Source organism: Stylophora pistillata, chromosome 6 (assembly GCF_964205215.1).
Source record: "Stylophora pistillata chromosome 6, jaStyPist1.2, whole genome shotgun sequence".
Taxonomy (NCBI): Eukaryota; Metazoa; Cnidaria; class Anthozoa; order Scleractinia; family Pocilloporidae; genus Stylophora; species Stylophora pistillata.
In genome coordinates, this window is record NC_142524.1 from 26,253,768 (window position 1) to 26,272,807 (window position 19,040).

General features: G+C 38.6%; 1 protein-coding gene, 1 long non-coding RNA gene and 2 pseudogenes across 2 annotated transcripts; 2 read left to right on the forward strand and 2 right to left on the reverse strand.

The window, feature by feature from the left end:
- Window positions 1–19,040, forward strand: part of LOC148729153 (uncharacterized) — a 70,879-nt pseudogene that overhangs the window by 1,068 nt on the left and 50,771 nt on the right.
- Window positions 738–1,678, reverse strand: LOC148729154 (putative skeletal organic matrix protein 5). The gene is made up of 2 exons (XM_088725513.1): window positions 1,643–1,678; window positions 738–1,346 (listed from the first exon to the last, which is right to left on the reverse strand). Exons 1-2 carry the CDS (start codon window positions 1,661–1,663, stop codon window positions 828–830), a joined length of 540 nt encoding a protein of 179 aa, XP_088581639.1. The 5' UTR covers window positions 1,664–1,678; the 3' UTR covers window positions 738–827.
- Window positions 12,346–13,052, forward strand: LOC148729155 (uncharacterized; annotated as a pseudogene).
- On the reverse strand, window positions 15,622–16,289 carry LOC148729156 (uncharacterized). Its single transcript, XR_015988855.1, has 2 exons — window positions 16,017–16,289; window positions 15,622–15,853 (listed from the first exon to the last, which is right to left on the reverse strand). It is a non-coding gene; the product is annotated as an uncharacterized LOC148729156 (long non-coding RNA).

Sequence of the window (19,040 nt, forward strand, 5' to 3'; positions counted from 1 at the left end):
TGAGTGAGATGATGACGAGTGGTCAGTCACCCCCACCGACAACAGTCCCTCTTAAGTCAACTCTTTCCTGAACGATCAAAGTGAACCATCAACTGAACTGAGGATAGGTTGTTAATGACGGTGCCTTTATTGTTTCTAGGAAGAATTGTTTTGCTGATGAGGTCACAGGCTGTTCAGCTCTGTAAAACTTCAAGCAAACCGTAAGATATCAGTATAAAAAAGAAGAGATCAAATCAGGAAGTAACGGGCATTAAAAAAAAAAGATGAGGAACAGAGCCTCTCACAAATATCTTTTCTATCGTCAATTACACGTTCATTGGGGGGTTTGGATTTTACGATTCTAGCAAACAATGCCTCTCCCCACTAATTGCTACACATTTCCTTGTAAATGATATACGCGAACTTGGTGTTATATCATGGTAATTATTAACAACTACTCACCGAAGTGAAAATGACTGGTGGTGGAAATTACTGAGCCACGAAGCGGCGAGTTAATTATCCATCACTAGCCACCGACACTTACGGTGAATAGTTTTTTAAGCATATACTAAAACGGTGACACATGTAACTTCCCTGCGCATACAGCTCGCGACATCGACGTTTAATGGATATCGAACATGTCTTCTTAGCAAATTTCTATAGGGTTTTAATACTTGAATTGGCTTTGTACGATTGAAGCATCTTAGACTGGATGTCAAAAAGTTATGTTTGGGTCAAATCTGACCAGAGGAGAAGAAAATGCTGAACCCACTGTTTTATTAGCTAGTAAGCTTTACATTTTTCTAATTCATGATGGCTTCTTGACTTGAAATTTGGGGAGTGAACTGTCACTGTACCAGGATGTACCCCATGGCTTTGATGTGCTTGTCTCCGTTGTCTGACTTGTGTGTTGCTTCATTTCCACACGTGTTGGAGTCATCATGACGACCTCCCGTACCAAAACCAATTCGGGAGTCACAATAGGCGCAATCATTATACTCGTTAGCGATGATACCGATTCTTGCTTTGGAATGAGGTGAGTCGTCCCCCACAGCATTGAAACCTTCTCTGTTGCAGTGGGGCTGCAAAGAGGCCTCAGTACCAATCAACTCCTTCCACGTGTTACGACCCAATGAGGTGGAGTGGTATTTCCCATCAGCGATCAGTGAGTGCAGAGAATTGGCGTACTTGTTCATAACAGTGAAGTTGGCCTGTTGGCAGATCTTTAGACCGAGACAGATCTTGGAGAAGGATGTGTTCCAGTACGTCGGTAACTTGGTCTCTTGTAAGTCAAACCCAGAGTTCCCTCCAGAGGGGTTATAAGCTTTTCTGTCGCTCCAGAAATCAGAGTTGTAATGGAAGGTTTTCTGAAATTGATAATAAATGATTTTTTTCTTATTTAGTATGATGTCCATTATAGACTATTTTAATCTCACGGTCATTAACTAATCATAAGCGACTCCTGGTGGTTGTAAGGAAGACCGTAGCCATTTCTTGCCCTTCTTGTAAAGATGAGTAAACGATCGAGCGAACCACTTTTGGTAGCTGTAAAGGAAACAGCATACACTTTCTCACAAACCCTATTTCGCTTACTTACACTGACCTGTACCTCGAATGAATTTCAAATGATTTTATACTTTATTGATAGCAAATCAATTTATACCTTGCTGCCATCAATTTTCATGACAGGTGTCCATCCTCCATCTCCGCATCCAAAGTCTCCCATGTGACAGAAAACGGAAATTGGCTATGAGTCCAAGAGCAGGACAACCTTACCACTCTTGTTCAATCTGTTGGATAAAATACTTTGTGAGAACTGGTAGTACATAGCGAGACTTTGGCATATTTGGTACGTCTTATCACTTTTCAAGAGACACAACGTACGTTTCAATTCTTTTCCAAAAAGAAGTCGGCTTGGATGATTATCATAAAGGATCATGAGCTGGATTGTTGTTAAAATAATTGCTTTTATCATATAAGGGGCAAAATTACTGAATTGTGATTGGTCAAGGAAGAGGGCATTTTTTTCTTAATTTTTGTGGTTGTCCCGGGCAGAATTACTTGAAAATGATTGGCTGAAAATCGCTTAGCAACGGCTGCCAAGGTAAAGAAATTTCTGTTTATTTTGGCGTCCCGTTTTACGCGAGATCAGTAAGAAAACATTTTGCCCCTTATATTATAAACAAGTAATCACATGGTTCCTCGTAAAATTAAGAGGCAGCTTACCAAACGCCTCGCTTCTCTGCTACTCATTTTTACCTCTTAAACCGCACTCAAAACTGCAAGCTACGCGGAATCGCGTTTTCTCACCCTCAGGCTTGCTGGCTTCTTTTTTCTTTGACTTCTCATTAATTTCTGCTGGAGTTTTTCTTTTTTTTCTGATTGGCTGCCAGGATTACTAAGCGTCTCGCTTTTCGACATTCGGTTAAAAGGAATAATAAGTTTTTGCGATGATCCAAATACAGCCTAGTGTAAAAAGTAATTCAGATAAAGAACGAGATCGGTTCGTTCTTGGCAAATGGACTTTGAAATAATTTTTTCTCTGGTAATGAACATGCGGGTGGCTCTGAATGATGCCCCGAAACCACGGTGGATGAGTAATTAAAGCATCAATTTCGAAGTAAGCCTTGTTCGATCTCCTCTTTTTCATGAAGAAGAATTGACAGGTAAAGAAGAAGATCTAAATTCCTTTGATAATCACCGCAGGTATATCTCCTTTAACAGCTTTTCTCGTCACGCTTGCTAAATAGTTTTGGACGTACTCACTTATTTAAAAAACTAGTTCTGTTTACTTTGGCCGCAGTCTTCTCCTTTGAATCTAGCAGAACACAAACAGCGATCGCCTTTGTCAGTAAAACCACTTTGACAAGTGCCTTCATTCTTACAGCGGTTTGTAACACATGCGCTCTAAAGCCAAAGAGATAAATTAATAATCAAGTACACTTCCCTTCAAACTGATGATAATTTGACTTAGTCATCACAATTGCATCTTGGGCCTTGTCATTCTCTTGAGACTGAGCCGATAAATGTAATTTGCGGCCAGGTTTCGTTCAATCTCAACCTCTTTACTAAAACTCAAAGAGGATCGTTAGGTTAAAGAAGAATATGTAAAATTATTCGAAGGCTTACAACAAACTTAGTTGCATTATTGAAATATTTTTCGTTACTTTTTGGACCAATTAATAGGTAGATCAACACAGAATACTTGCATCAGCAGAATGATGAAAATAATCTTTGTTCTCCTCCAGCTCACGTTCGTGTCCTTCGTGAGTGACATTATTCAGTTCGCATAGATACTTTCCACGTTCCTCTGCTCTTTTATCGAGATTGATACTGACACAGTCGGGTTCCATGTAGCACACGCTGTTACAAAACCCTGCGATCATAATTTCCACCACGCGAATCAAGTGGTTTACCAGGCGTTTGCCATCAAAGGCTTTTTCAGGTCCAAACTCTAAAGTGCGGCATTCGTGTGCGTCACTGAAGTCTGGAATTAAACAAAAACCTAGAATGAGCGTAGTAGTAGTAGTAGTAGTAGTAGTAGTAGTAGTAGTAGTAGTAGTTCTTTATTTAATGTGGCACCACGCTTAGCTACTAGCTACTTACCAGGAAGCCCACAACAAAATATACAATAAAAATTACAACCTACATCAAGAAATTATGTGCATTAAGTAAAATGTTTTTACAAAAAGGATATTTCAAAATTGAAATATATATTTGTATACACGTGTAGTAAAACAGAGATCAAAAACTGCAAAGTTAGAATTTTAGGCAACGGATATCGTGGAGAAACGTTCTTGTGCCAGCCTTTGCGCGTATAGCATCTGATATCGCGTTCCAAGTCTTAGCAGCAACATAACGAAATGACTTAAGACCATGCTTGGTACTGTTAACCTTAGGTAAGGAAAGCATGTTAGTGCCTCTTAAAATATAATCAGTCCTCCTTGGTTTAACTAAGTCAGTAATAGGTCTGGGAGCCTTATATAGATAGCAGTTATTGACCGTCTTGAATCCTACGACTCTTCGATGTCGTATGCAAGCCGATACAATCGAGCAAGTCTTCTTATAAAATACCTTTATCTTTGTATACACGATCTAAGCGTACGTTGATTTACCCTTTCCATTTTCTTTGTATTCCTTTCCCCACAGTGGTGCCATATCTGGCTACAATAATCAAAGTGAGGTAAAATAAATAAGAGGCAGGATATTTTTAAGCCTATTTAAAGCATTAACCTGACCCGACACCTTTCGACAGATCGATGCAACATGAGTATCAAATTTGAGCTTGTCATCCAATGTTAGAGCTAATAATTTTATTTCACTGGAAGTAGGTATTGGCCTCCCTGCACATTCTAAATGGAAATCACAATCAGTGTTTCCTAAAACCAAACCCTGATATTTGTCTGGATTTGCTAACATCCCATTCTGTCGAAACCATTGTGTTGAACTGGCTAAGTCTCGGTTTATACCTTCCTCCAATGCTCGGGGATCATGGTGTCATAAATAGAGTTTAGTGTCGTCTGCATAAAAAAATTAACTGTTGAGTATTAAGCCCTTCAATATCAGTCGCGCCGAGTGGCGAGATTAATAATTTAACACTTCAATGATATTTTAAAAAATAGATCACAAAAAAGTACATTTCATAAGTCACAAAAGGTATTATAGAAATCTTCTAGATCTGCTTCTGAGAAGTTTGAAATATCATATGGTCAAAGCCTCCATCATAATTTTTTCAGACTACTTATCTCACCGCGCGAGTTATTACAAAATATAAAGCTCTGCACTAAGTTAAGTGGGCTGAATATTTTAAAGGAACCTCTTATTAATAAGTGGTCAGTTTCAGTTGTCACGGTGGTACAACTCCATGGCAACAAACATTCTATTTCCAAGTAGCTTTCATCTTTGATAATTTTAAGCCGAGATGAAAGAGAAAAGAGAATGAGATTTTCCTTGCTCCATTCGCTTTGCAACGAATTCTCAGTGCTCATGCAGATTTGTCAATTTTCTCTGGAATGATCTTAGCACCACTGGCTTTCAAACATGCGCTGCCACGTGAGATACCTACATAATACTGCACATGACAAATGTCAGACAGGAATGGATTTCCTGAATTATTGAGAAAAATGACGGTGATTTTCCATTTAAAATTAAAGATCCTTTCGAACCATGTTCGCAAAAAACTTCAAAATAACTATCAGTAATTGTCTGCTTTGTCTCTATTTCGTCCATAGAACAGATGCAAGCCATAACTTCTATAAGCCCATCAAGATCTACCAAAAAATAATTTATTTAGTCATGAAAAGCTTCAAAACTTTAATTTGTAAAAAGCTGATCTACCACAAAAACAAGAGGAAAAACGCCATCGTTGGTAACTAAACAAAGATGCTTTAAAACAATAGCAACTCGATCTTAAACAGTTTAAAAGTTTACTTTTACCATTTTTTTTTTCCGCTAATGATAGGTTTAAGTAAAACTAACCTTGTGTTGCAGGCATCATATTGCACAATGGCAAAACAAGACAGATATAGATCAAATACATGTACATCATCGAGAAGAACTCATTCAGAAAGTTTTCCGAGAGAAGTGTAAATTCATGTCCAACCCTACATGCAGGTGAAGCGATCTAAAAACTATTTTTTCTTGGGCATAACCTTCTAATCTATTTTCAGCCAATAGAAACTCAGCTGTTGCGTGAAGTATAGTTATTCAAATACTTCATTTCGTGTCAGGACGATGGAATAATTAATAATTTACTTGTTTTTTTTGTTTTTTTTGCTTTTTTTGTTTAAGAGATTCAGTCTTTGGCTATTGTTTAGTAAATTTTGCTGAACCGGCCTTAAATTCTTCTGTTCCTTTGATTATCTAAAGAGGTCTTCATGTTCCTTTTTTTGTCAGTATATTGATCAGGTTGTTGGGTAAACTGATTCGACAGAGAATCGCAGGTGGATTTAAACACTTTGAAAGCATTCCTATCTAACTGCTGGATCATAAACTCCCCTGAAGTGAAAAGAAGCTTTTATGGGTTTATTGTAATGTATATTAGTCAGCTTTCAAAAAAGAAAACAACTGCGTAGGTCTTACAATTGTGTGGCCTACTTTGCAGTATGACCCTTTGAGGAAAAGCAGTATTTACCGTTAGCCATCAGTGAGTAGAGAGAGAGAGAGAGAGAGAGAGAGAGAGAGAGAGAGAGAGAGAGAGAGAGAGAGAGAGAGAGAGAGAGTTGGCATGCTTTTCTAGAAAGATAAGCTATTTCTGAAGGCCAACTTACATACCGAGGCATATCTTACTCCCGACCAATAGGTCGGTAAATGAATAAAGGGAATAAGTTTATAAAGAAATTGTGGTGCTGCGTCAATGGGGGTAACAAGTTAATTTGGGTTTATTAGCTAAGTAGAAATTGTAAATTGGCCACCGCAAAGAGTTAAAAAGCTGACGTTTCGAGCGTTACCCCGTCGTCATTCGCTCAGACGAAGGGCCAACGCTCAAAATGTCAGCTTTTTAACTCTTTACAGTAGCCAATTTCAAATTTCAATTCAATTTATAAAACCAAACAGTTGTTAATTAGGTCATTGGGAAGCTTGGTAAAGTAAAATGAATAATTTATTTTCTCACAATGAATTGAATACCTGCTGGAAGAATGAATAAAGATAACATGACATCCAGGACTTATTGGTCAAAAAAAAAAAAAAAAAACGAGGAAGTTGTAACCACAAGGAAAACAAATTGAATGAGATATTTTGCAATCATTTGCATACTTTTTGTGAAGTCGGTTTCAGAAAGCGATCTGTGATATGAAGAATTCGATTTTTATCTTTGTTCTGTTACTTTGATATTTCATGATACCTGCTTCTGTCTCATCGAAAGGTCAATTTTACCATTACTCATTTCTGAGTGGGGATAGTGAAGGGAAAATAGTCCTTCTTTATAATATTTACCGGTTCACACCCGTACCTGTTTTTTGTGTAAATGGGTTTTTGTTATTTATTTCCGAAAAAAAAATGAAACGCTTAAAGATCACTAAACACTTTTAAATTCCTTTAAACTCCCCAAGGTTAGTTTTACTTAAACCTATCATTAGCGGAAAAAAAAATTGTGGTAAAAATAAACTTTTAAACTGTTTATTTGTTGGGGAAAAAGCTGATTAAAACTGAACAAATATCATACTTTATTAGCGCAATAACCACAGCAGCGGATACAAACAAGAAGTGTGGAGTCAAAAAAGTAAAGTAAAAAGACTCCTTCATTGCGACAGTACAAGAAATAAACAGATATATATAGAGGTGGATACATAAGTATGGGGGAAAGTTTCTATAGAAACTGTTTTGCTGCGTCGGTGGGGGTAACAAGGTAATTTGGTTTAGTTTCTCAACTAAGTTCAAATTTTAAATTGGCCATCGTTAAGGGTTTCAAAGCTGACGCTTCGAGCGTTAGCCGAAGGGTTAACGATCGAAACGTCAGCTTTTTTAAAACTCTTTACGGTGGCCAATTTACATTATAACATAACCAAAATAAAGCGCGCGCTCTGATTGGTTAATTTAGCGTCCCTCATTTGCCCATGGGTGTACGCTGCTGACGTGAGCAAAGACTAGTTTTCCGCGCGCGCTTGTTTTTTTCTGGTCGCGTTAGATTTGTTAAATAAAAGAGAACTCTTTAGCTACAATGTATCAATGTTATGTTCTAAAACAAATGATAAACACCACAGCGTACACTATTGAGTTATTGATGCACTCTGGAGGTTTGCTAAGCACTCAAGAAGCTAGAGTCGCTCTCGGCTATCGTCTCGAGCGACTCTTACGCTTCTTTCGTGCTTAGCAACCTCCCGCGTGCATCCATAACTCAATAGTGTACGCTGTGGTGTTTACCATTTGTTAAATTTCAACTTAGTTGATAAAACCAAATTGCCATACTATAATCATAATATTATTGTTCCCATAATTATCAATTCTTATATGTTTATCTCTACTAACATTGTTTTCCTTTTCTTATATTTCTTCTAAATTGTTAAGAATTTTCCGATGAAGACCAATGCCGCCATTTGGAGTTTACACCTACAAAAGCACTAGACGGCAAGCGTCTCGTAAACCACGTGATTCGCATCGTTGAAGTCATGACAATGAATTTTTGTGAGATCATGTGTTACATGGAGCCTGACTGTGTCAGCATTAATCTTGATAAACGAGTGGGTAGGCAAGGAGGGTACAAATGTGAGTTGAATAATGTTACTCACGAAGGACACAAAAGCGAGCTGAAGAAAGAAGAAAATTATTTTTATCGTGCAGCCGAGGTAGGTGTTGGATCATCAGCAAATACTTATTTTCAGCGACGAAGATCTACTTTCTCAGCCATAGGTGTTCAAATGATAGCTATAATTCTAATATTACTTCAGATATTTTTAACTCTAGCACTATCATTACGCCCCTCGTTTTCTATCTTATTTTCTTTGCCTGCTCTAAATTTAAAATTTAAAGATGATTGATTACCCATGCAACCTGCGACATCAATATTTCAACGTATGTTACTAAGGTTGGTAATACATTTTCTCCTTTTGGCTTCAGAGCGCTTGTGTTGATAACCCTTGCGATAACAATGCAACTTGTCAAAGCGGTTTTACCGACAAAGGATATCGCTGTTTGTGCACCACTGGATTCAAAGGTCCAAACTGTAAAAAAGGTAAATCTTGCCATGTCAACCCGCGGTCGTAGACTTGTTTGGGCTCAGAGTTTTATACACAACTTCTAAAAGTATCTGTAAAAGTTTAGGTCCGATTTTCGCAAATTATAACTATCTTTCAACTGGCTTGAGCAGAGCCAATTCTGTCCAATGTGAATGCGTGCCGAAATCTCGATAGTGACCTTCAAGTTAATTTCTTGGTCCTGTTTGGTAGCTACGCTCGCCTAGTTCTCCTACAGGGAGCTGCAAGCTGACATGTCCAGCTTTGACAGAGTTGGAATGGCTTTTCAAGGCGCCACAACTACTTATCTTGAATACGCTCCTGCATGTTTGCAATTCAAAAGACGCCATGTTAATTTCTTCAAGAGAAGCGGGTACAGTCGCGCTGTGGCAATCTACTATGGTAATCACCGTTCGGCATTTCATATCAAACTCATTGCTCTGCATGGTGATGTTTCTTCAAACCTCGGCCCACTAGCGAGAAATGACACCACAGTTGGAAATTTTACGATCTCGAACTCGAACATCCCACCTCCCCGATAAAATCAGATGTGAGATCTCTTTCTCGCCATCTTGAAGAGGTAAAGACTCCGATGAAGCTTAATGATTTTGATGTATTTGCAATGAGTGAAACCTGGTTAAATTTCACTCGGAGCGACTGCATGATTGCTTTGAAGAATTATCAGATCCACCACTGTGATCGGAGCGACTCAAAGAGAGGTGGTGGGGTTGCCGCTTATGTTAACAATTCTCTCCTTTGTCGTCGAGTTCGATTGTTGGATTCATCCATTGAGCTCGAACATCTCTGCCTGGAAATGAAACAACATCGATCAGGCCCAAAGATTTTATTCATTGTTATTTACCGCCCACCGAACCGGCTCAAGTCCTGATTTCTACAAATTTCTTGACCAATTAATCGGCATTTCTATGAGCAGGTATAACGAAGTTATTGCGGTTGGTGACTTTAACATCGACTTGCTAGCAGTAAATGGGTCTTGTAGGTTATTTACAGTGTTCCGGGACGCAAGAATAAAACAGATCGTCTCTTCTTCAACTCCTACAAGGGTTGCTCGATGTTCGGCCGCGTTGCTAGATCATATTTATGTCTCGCATCCAGAGCGGATCATCGAAACCCTAGTCCCAATATATGGACTGAGTGATCACTATCCAGTCTGCTTGTACACAAGTTTCGCGACCTTAAATCCCCCAAACTGCATCATGATACCATCAAATATCGAAGCTTTAATAATTCTGACAAAAACAGTTTTATTTACGATCTAGATACCGCTCCATGGTCAGTGTTTGATGTTAACGACAAGTTGGAAACCTGGAAGCTGATTTTTAATAGTGTAATCAACCAGCACGCACCCATTGTCGAGAAAAGTGTAAAGCGGAAAAAGCTGCCACCTTGGATGAATAGCTGTATCATTGATTGTATCCGAACCAGAAATAAGATCAAGAAACGTGCGAAAACTAATGTCCTAGCGAACACCATGTATAAGAAGCTAAGGAATCAAGTTGTCAAAATGATCGCTAACGCAAAATCGGCCCACATGAGAAATGAAATCACTGAAAATATGGGCGACCCCGAAAACTCTGGAAAACACTTAAACATGCACTACCAACACATCCGATTCCTTTAACACCCTCTTTCATTGAAATGGATGGCTAAGAAATAACAGACCCACTTTCCATGGCTGATGCTTTTAACTATCGATCATTTCCGGGACTAACATACAGCGGGCTGCAAACGTGGCTTAGGTCACAGTCAACGAACAGGTACTTGCTAACATAGAGGCTAGCATTTCACACTTTATTAATGCTCGCATAGATGTCTCTACGCAGTTTGATATCCCCCTCATGACCACTCAAGAAGCTGAAGAATATACAAAGCGCATAGGAGGAACAAAGCCACAGGCCTGGATGGGATAGGAATTAAAATTCTAAAACTAGCACTACCGGCGATATCTAATTGTTTGACCAACATCTACAATTCTCGCATCAGTAAAGCCGTTTTTCCGGATAAATTGAAAACAGCAAGCTAACTCGTGTCTACAAGAAAGACTCACCTCATGACAGAAACAACTATAGGCCTATCTCAATCCTGCCAGTTATCTCTAAACCTCTTGAAAGAGATATTGCTTCATGCTTCTTAAAATACCTATACGACAATAACCTTCTATACGGCAAACAGTCTGCCTATCGCCCACATCATTCATGCGAAACTGCCCTGTTGAACCTCACAGACAACTGGCTGAAGGCTATCGATAAAATTTTTTGGGTCGATATTCTTGAGTCTGAGCAAAGCCTTGGACTTAGTGAGTCACGACATTCTATTATCTAAAATCGCTAAATACCACGCTAGTGAACCAACCTTGAGATGGTTCAAATCGTATTTATGCGATCGAACTTAAACATGCGCTATTTCTGGATCACTATCTAACCCTCTCACGTTGCCACAAGGCGTTCGAGAAGGATCAATTTTGGGTCCCGTCCTCTTTTCGCTTTATATTAACGACTTACCTCTTTGCCTATCAACTTCTGACCCCGAAATATATGCTGCTGATACAATGCTATGGACCATTGGCTCACAGGCATCGTTGCAGCCCCACTGCAACAAGGAAGGATTCAATGCAGTGGGAGACCAACTTCGTCAATCCAAAGCAAGAATCGGCATCACTGCTAACCAGCAGAATGACCGCTCTTCTTGTGACTCCAGGATTGGTTTTGGCACAGGAGGTCTGCATGATGGCTCCAATACTTGTGGAAACGAGGCAACACACCAGCGTGATAATGGAGAAAAGCACATCAAAGCCATGGGGTACATCCTGGTTCAGTGACGGGGGACACAGCTAGATTCCTAACTCTTAAGTTGAAAAACACGAATAAGGACAATGTAGTGTTAAGGCTTACCAGTTAATTAAACTATAGATTTCCATAATCAAATAGTTAATCTTCAGTTGAGTAATAGTAAATTTTTTGTATTGGTAATATTCCAAGAGAAAAAAATCATAGTGCAACAGTAAACATCAGACAATATGAAATTTCAAAAGCACCGGGATAGGAATGACACTTTTAAGGAAAATTATTGTCGAAAAGAGGTTTATGAAGGTTTTGCGTCATTGTAAGTTCCCTCCATACCACCTTTTCCAGATTGAAGGGTAAATACGTTAAGCTTAATCACTATACTGTTTTGAAACCGATGTTCTTTGTCAACGTAACTATTTCATTAACCTTTGTCAGTGGCATGGAGGCAGTCGCGAGAAACAAATGATCTTGCTCAAGATGATTTGAACATGGAAAGCTACTGGTACGCTTATAACATAGCTCTGCAAAAGCGCGCGTTCTGACTGGCCTATATTCTCGATCCATTTGCCCGTGGGTTGTACGCTGACGTCAGTTTCTTTTGCTTGAGGTGAGTAATAAATAGCAGCAATTTTAGAGAGCGTGTTTCAGCGATTTAGCGATAATAAAATTCTGTACAAGCGTTCATTGCAAAGTTTTTCCGGCGTGGGAAGCTGTTTAAATACTTCCGGCAAACTGTACTTGTGAGTCATACAAAATGTCTTTCCTATAATCCTCAGTCGTCTGTTCTTTTACTATACTAAATAACAGAGATCAATTCCTTTGAGCCATTCACGCGTTCAATCTCAGCCTGGTGCTCAGAGAAAACTAAACAAACACCGCTCGAAGACATGACGATTGGTCAGCTGGACCACAACCTAAGGCGATTTTATGCCGAATCACGAACTCAGAAAGGGGAGTTATATAGTAAATCCACCTTGCTTGAATTTAGACACGGAATTGAAAGGTATCTCAACTCGTCTCCCTACAACAAAGGGCTCCAACTAGCAAGTGAGCCGAGATTTTTGCGGTCAAACCAAATATTAGACGCGCAACTTGTCAATTTAAAACGAAGCGGAAAGGAAAACGTAACTCACAAACCTACAATTGAAGAAGAGCATTTCAAACAGCTATAAACTAGTGGTGTTTTTTCGCTTTCCTCCCCGCTCTCGCCTTTGAGAAATGTCTGGTTTCATATAGTTCTTTTCTTTTTCCGGAGAGGCCGTGGGGGACAGAGAGATCTAACAACCAAAAGCTTCAATTTTGGCGTCGATGCAGCCGGGCGAAAATTCGCAGCCATTGCCCATGATAAAGCTTCGTAGAATCATCCCGGTAAAAGGAAGCTAGAATGTACGAAACTGTAGACCAATACTACAGCTACAAGGCTCTAAAGCTCTACCTTGAAAAGATAAACCCGAAATGCAATGCGTTTTTCCGGTAACCGAAGGCAAATTTCAGCCCTGAAGAAGACGTGTAGTTCGAGCAACGGCCATTAGGCGTCTAAACATTGGCAAAAATGATGAAAAAAAATCAGCAAAGCGGTTGGGCTGTTCAATAAAACACACCATCAGAGCGATGGCCATAACTCTGTTGTCCAATGTTGGAGTCCCAAATCGACATATCATGTCTACTGATTTCTGGCCATCGAAACGAGCAGTCTCTTGCTCACTACAACGGCTGAAAAATTGGTGTTCGACAAAGCCCACAAAAAGATTGGCAGAGCCAGGTCCCTTTTTTAAAACCCATGGTTACGCCATAGGTTTGTCTGCAAAAGGTTTCCCCGAATGAAAAAAAAATCGAGTGTGAGCACTAGTTCAGTTGAGTGAAGTAGTGTTTCAGATTTAGGTTCCTTAAAAGTGTGTAGATAAAAAAAAAAAAAAAAAAAATTGAGGACCAGAACACCTTTGCAACTAGGAATGACAGTATAGAGAGATGCAATGTCCATAGTGAAAAGAAGCTTGTCTTGTGCAAGGAAATTAACGTCGCGAAAAATTTGAGCCAACACGCTCGATAGTTTAGAGCATAAGCTCACTTGCAGCACTTCCTGTTTTCTAGTTTAACAATCTCGATCCTAACTCAGGACGAAATATATTAAGAACCCGTTAACGGAAACGTGAGATAAATTTGTGAAACCGTTGTGGAAACATGATGGTTAACATGTGTTTCCACTGCCGGTTTGGTGACGTTTACTGGATCACTCACAGTTTCTGGGCAACGAGTCGATTTTAAATCGTCACGATTTATAAGTCACTCGATAAACGATTTAAAGCGAGACTCGTTTGTTTGTGAATAGAAACGAGACTCGTTTATAGAAACGAGACTCGTTTGTAGAAACGAGACTCGTTTGTAGAAACGAGACTCGTTTGTAGAAACGAGACTCGTTTTTAGAAACGAGACTCGTTTTTAGAAACGAGACTCGTTTGACAAAACGAGAGTCGTTTTGCGAAAGAAGGCTCGTGTGCCAAACTTTGCTCTTGGCGCATGCGCAGAAGTATAGTTTCCAGGGTAATGTTTTAGGTTCAAGATAAGCTGGGATTTTGCTGCAATATGTTAAGGTAATCTCTATTTTCTTTTTCTTGGGATTACAAAGTGCAGGGAAGGCCTAAACCGGTATTTTTATAGAGCTTCTGGCATAAATTTCAGCAGATAAAGTAGCACTGGATATTTGTGTCGAATTAAGTTCAAAGCTTGAATCGGATCCTATCCCATTACTAAGGTTACTTCATTTTTCCACAACACGAGGGAAACCAGAAATTAAAACCATGAAAGATGTACATTTTGATAAATAAAAATGAAATGCTGAAACTTCATATTCATTATGCAAGGAATATTTCATCATGTTTTGCTGTTTTAGACTTTTTGTTCCCTTCAAGCAGACGCATAGCTGCTTGAACTTGGGCTTTCTCTATCGCACATTTGGAGTTATCTTTAGGAGACTGCCCTATTGCCATTTGTGCTGTCGTTACGCAATTTTGTCATTTCCAATCATGGATAAGTCTACTTGTTTTTATTTTTGTCTGCTAGAGTGTAATGAATGTTGTTATGGTACTAGACAATAATTAAAAAAAAATATTACTATATAGCAGTAGGTGCTTACAGATGCCAAAGGTTCAAATTGAAAAAAAAAAAGCCGAATTTGTTTCGGGCGTTTCCTTCGGAAAGCCCGAGTAATTTATGGAAACTGTATTCATAGAATACATGATCTAAAAGTACATGATCATTTCTTTCTTAAAATGAATTTTTTCGTCGTAAACTATCTTTTATCTCAGGGATCTCATCAAAATAAACGCAAATAAAAATGACAAATCTAATTCGCTATGAAAAAATGCTCTGACATGTTTATGTTTAGGAAAATTTTCTAGATTATTGCAGAGATGAGATTGCTTCGGTAAGGATATTTTTAGAAAGAGAGCTTTGATTTAGTGATTGTTTGTGAATTTTTAAGAAACAGATAACGAGATTAACAATTATACACTTAGCACCTGCCATCCTGGGGATCGACCCTGGGGTCATACGGGGGAATAGACTTTCGTCGCCAATTTTGCATTGAAGTGCATTTGCACCTCCGAGACGAGACACATGGGAAAACACCCACTGGATTTTTACCATTGCCGCCATCTTGAGAATAAAAGATCCTTACCATGGTGACTGGCTATTACCATTGATACCTACAGATGTAAAAAAACTACTACTACTACTACTTTTTCCAGTTAGTCGCCGGCAAAAAGCCACATAGGATGATTTTAACTTTGAGCCCTGTATAGCCCTGTATAGTAAACACAAGCTGAAGTAAGTTTTAGTTTGTGGCAAATAACATTCTTTTGGAGCATTACATTGTTTGAGTTAGTAGAGCATACTTCTTTGTCCCCAGGGGAAGGGCATTGGTAGCTTTATATTGAACAATGTTATTGTTGGTTAGGGGGCTTAGGAAATTCCTAATGCCCAGGGGTTCCCCGGGGTCACCCTCTCCCCCCCTGGGACGGCCGCTGATAAGTGCATAATGACCATGATGACTGAAACAAAAATTTTTGTTATCAGTTGCATATAATTATAGCTCGTTGACCTCTTTGCCTCTGGAAAATGTTGTCAAATAATACCATCTGGCCCGATTACAGTCGACTAATACATATTGGAAAACTTTATATCATTTATTCTCATCACATTTGCAAAGATAACTTTTTGACAGGTATTAAAAGAAAAGTTAAGGCTATTTCAATATAGAAGACATTGCATGATAATTTTTGCACTTATTAATAACTTCATCTACACTTTAACTAGGTTTTTCGTTTCCTTCTTGCTGAGATTCATTATTTTTCTTCTTTCTTCTCTTTCGGCTCTTCTTTTTCTTCATTTCTGGTTCTGTGAGGATAGTAAGAAGAAATTGTTGTCGTCAGTTGTTTATAGGTTTTTGGTCATGCGGGATTGGCCTGAATTTCCCATTTTGGAATGCTTTGAGCAAATTAGAAAACTGGAGAAATTCTTCAGCCATGAAACTTAATGAATTTTGTTTGTTAAATCTTACCCTCACTTAAAGTTTTCCTCTCCTCAATGTCATGTCTTTGCCCTCCCATGTCCTTGTCATCTTTAAAGTTAAAGAGAAAGGCCTTGATTTTTTTCCTACTTGCAGTTGGCAGTTAAATTTGTATTATGCATGAGTCTATAAAAACATAACTCTATAAAGGTGATTTCTTGTTACTTTATGTAAAGTTTGCTATGTTTAGAAGTACAGAAACAAATAGGTTTACAGCTTCATTTTTTCATTTTTAATTTTTTAAAATTCTGTAAAGAAAATTTTTCCACTTACAGGAATAGTGGAATCAAGGGATTTATCAGTATCGGGCTTCATACACGAGTAAGTCCCTTTAGAACTTCTGCAATAGAACCTTCTGCTATCACATCACACTCTACACACAGTTCCCGCAAGCCAGCATCCTGGAAGCGTTTGCCAGTGTTGGACAACATGGTGCATGCTGTGTGGAATACTTCCATTTTCATAACCATATCTTTCAATTTTGCGCTTTGTTTCCATTGTCCCTCGCTTGCCTTTGCATACAGTGTTGAGTCAATGACGAAGCCGATGCTCTTTAAGTTGAGCGTGTTCTTTACCTTGAGAGACTGCACTAGAACCTTGTGAACGGTAGCCATGTCATTAGCAGGCACATCGATACTCGGGAGATACCTGTTGACAGCCAGTGAGACAGTTGATCCTCATTAAGGACAGAAATGTTAAATCCATCCTAGCCACTGGCTTTTTGGTTCCCGCACCAGAAAGGGTCTCCTCCAATCTATCTATAATACCCCACGGGAGTGTTGCTTTGATATATGGCTTGATAGTTTCAGGCAAAGGAGCGATCTCATGCCCCAATCGGTGTGGCATCTGGATAAGTTGAACATTGTTCGGCATACGGTAACAGTATTTGCTTGGGTGGTTTTTGTACTCCTGCCGTAACTCCTTAAATAATGTCCTGGCCAAAAGAGGTAACAAGGCGCCGCACGCGATCAGAATATTCCGCCGAGATGTGTGTGTGTTGCCAGTTTAGAGTATAGAAACGCATCTAGTTCTTCTGAAAGTTTGACTGCACTATCACATAGCTCGGTAGGTTTCGGAGGCCATGACATCTTTCTAATATTTGGGTGAAGTGCATCACAGAAGTACAGGGCAGCTTAAGATTCATATATAAATATGAAAGGAAAGCCTCTGTATTAACATCTGAAGTTTCTTCTCGGATTACCCTAGACGTGGGTGTGGATTTTCAGAACGGTTTACTTTTAAGTGTAAGCAGATGGTGAAAGTGTGGCCTGAGAAAGGCTTTGAATGGCGACGCACCTCATTTCTGTGTTTTCAAACATACAACCTTTTTTCGCGATTTTCTTTACATATCAAGAAAAACATCTCGATTTCTCCTTTGATGCTGATCACAAACTTTTTCTTTTTTTAAATTTGTTATTTCATGCTAATCTGACATCTTACTTTTCTACATTTACATATCCGCTCGCTTGCACCGGCTCTACAATTTCTTCTTTTCTACTTTTTATTCCAAACAAGTTAATGCAATGACTTATATCTACTTGTACGTCTTTGGCAGGAACAACAGTAATCCATCGTTTCATGAAAAACATCTTCCCGTCATTGCTTTATGCAGTGGCTTTGGTTGGATGTTTTCCACGCATCGAGTGGCAGTTTGGGAGTTTACAATGGAAAACTTTAATTAAGGCAAAAAAAAAAAAACTGTTAAAACATCGATCGATCGATCCCTTCAGAAAAACACACTCTCTGTGTTGAGTCCATCACTTTTTCAATCAACCAATAAAAAAAATTCAATTGCCGTATTCTGATTCTTGTTCGCAAGAAAGTTGAGAAATCTCCAATTAAATCCATATATAATTAAACTATACCCGTGTGTTTTGAAAGGTAGAAACCGAAGAATTTGCTACAATAATATTTCTTTTGATTGGAAATTATTGAATCAAGGTACTACTCAAGGTAGCGTAAGCGGACCCTATCTATTCCATATTTTTATAAATGATCTAGAGATCTATTTAGATACCCTGCCAGTGTTATTCTAGTATGCTGCTGTTTCAAATATCATTGCTCCTGTTTACAATTTAAAGACATGTCTGAGACATTGGTCAAACATTTCTTAGAGTGGTTAGAAAAGAATGGAATGTTCTGTAACCCTAGCAAATGTAAGGAGCTTACAGTCCTAGAAAGGCAATCATGAATTGTACCCTCCTGTATTAGGGATCCCTAGTTGTACTTATGTGAGCATTCTAGGTGTCACCTTTCAGAGTGACTGTAGGTTCAATACACATGTTAAATGCCTCTACGTCCTTAGATCTCTACGTAAAGAGGGGTATAAGCAGGTAGAAATAGACTTTCTTTTCGATTCCTTAGTACTTCCCCGATTTCACGTATGCCCATATGGAGCATCAGACTCCGATCTCACCCCAGTACAATGTTTTTTTCGATCGTTGTTGGAAAAGGAATTTTATTACAAGAAATCACAATTTACGATCAATTTTACAGAAGCAGTAGTATTTTTAAAAAGGTTTCTAAGGCCGCCAATCACCCCTGTCGCTTTTTATTCCGCTTGTAAAGGCCTGCAGCTACGATTTACGGACTAGGTCTGGCACCAGAACAAGCATCAAAAGAAAACGTTTTAAAAATACATTCGTTGGTCGTTTAACTTTTAGACATAACCTATATGACAATTTCTAACTGTAATCAGGTGGTAAATTTAATTTTGTGGAATTATTAACCTTTTAACTCTTTTAACTCAAATTGCTTGTAACACTAGGATTGTATTTTTCTGTTTTGAATCAATAGAGACCATTATTATTATTATTATTATTATTATTCATTATTAAGCACGCTTATATAAGGTTACTTCCTACCTTCAGAGGCTGATTTTTTTTTTGACTAGATTGAAGTTACACTTTTTAACTAGCGTTTGCAAAAGAAAAAAAAATTAAAAATCTCAAAAAGTGTCCGACTTATTTAAAAAAACGTATTTTCGAATAAAAGTTAATAAATCAGGAAGGTGTC

Coding starts and splice junctions, on each gene's coding strand:
- LOC148729154 (XM_088725513.1), bottom strand. CDS start 1,663: ATGAAAATTGATGGCAGCAAG. Junction 1,347..1,642: donor TGAAAATTGATGGCAGCAAG/GTATAAATTGAT, acceptor TATCAATTTCAG/AAAACCTTCCATTACAACTC.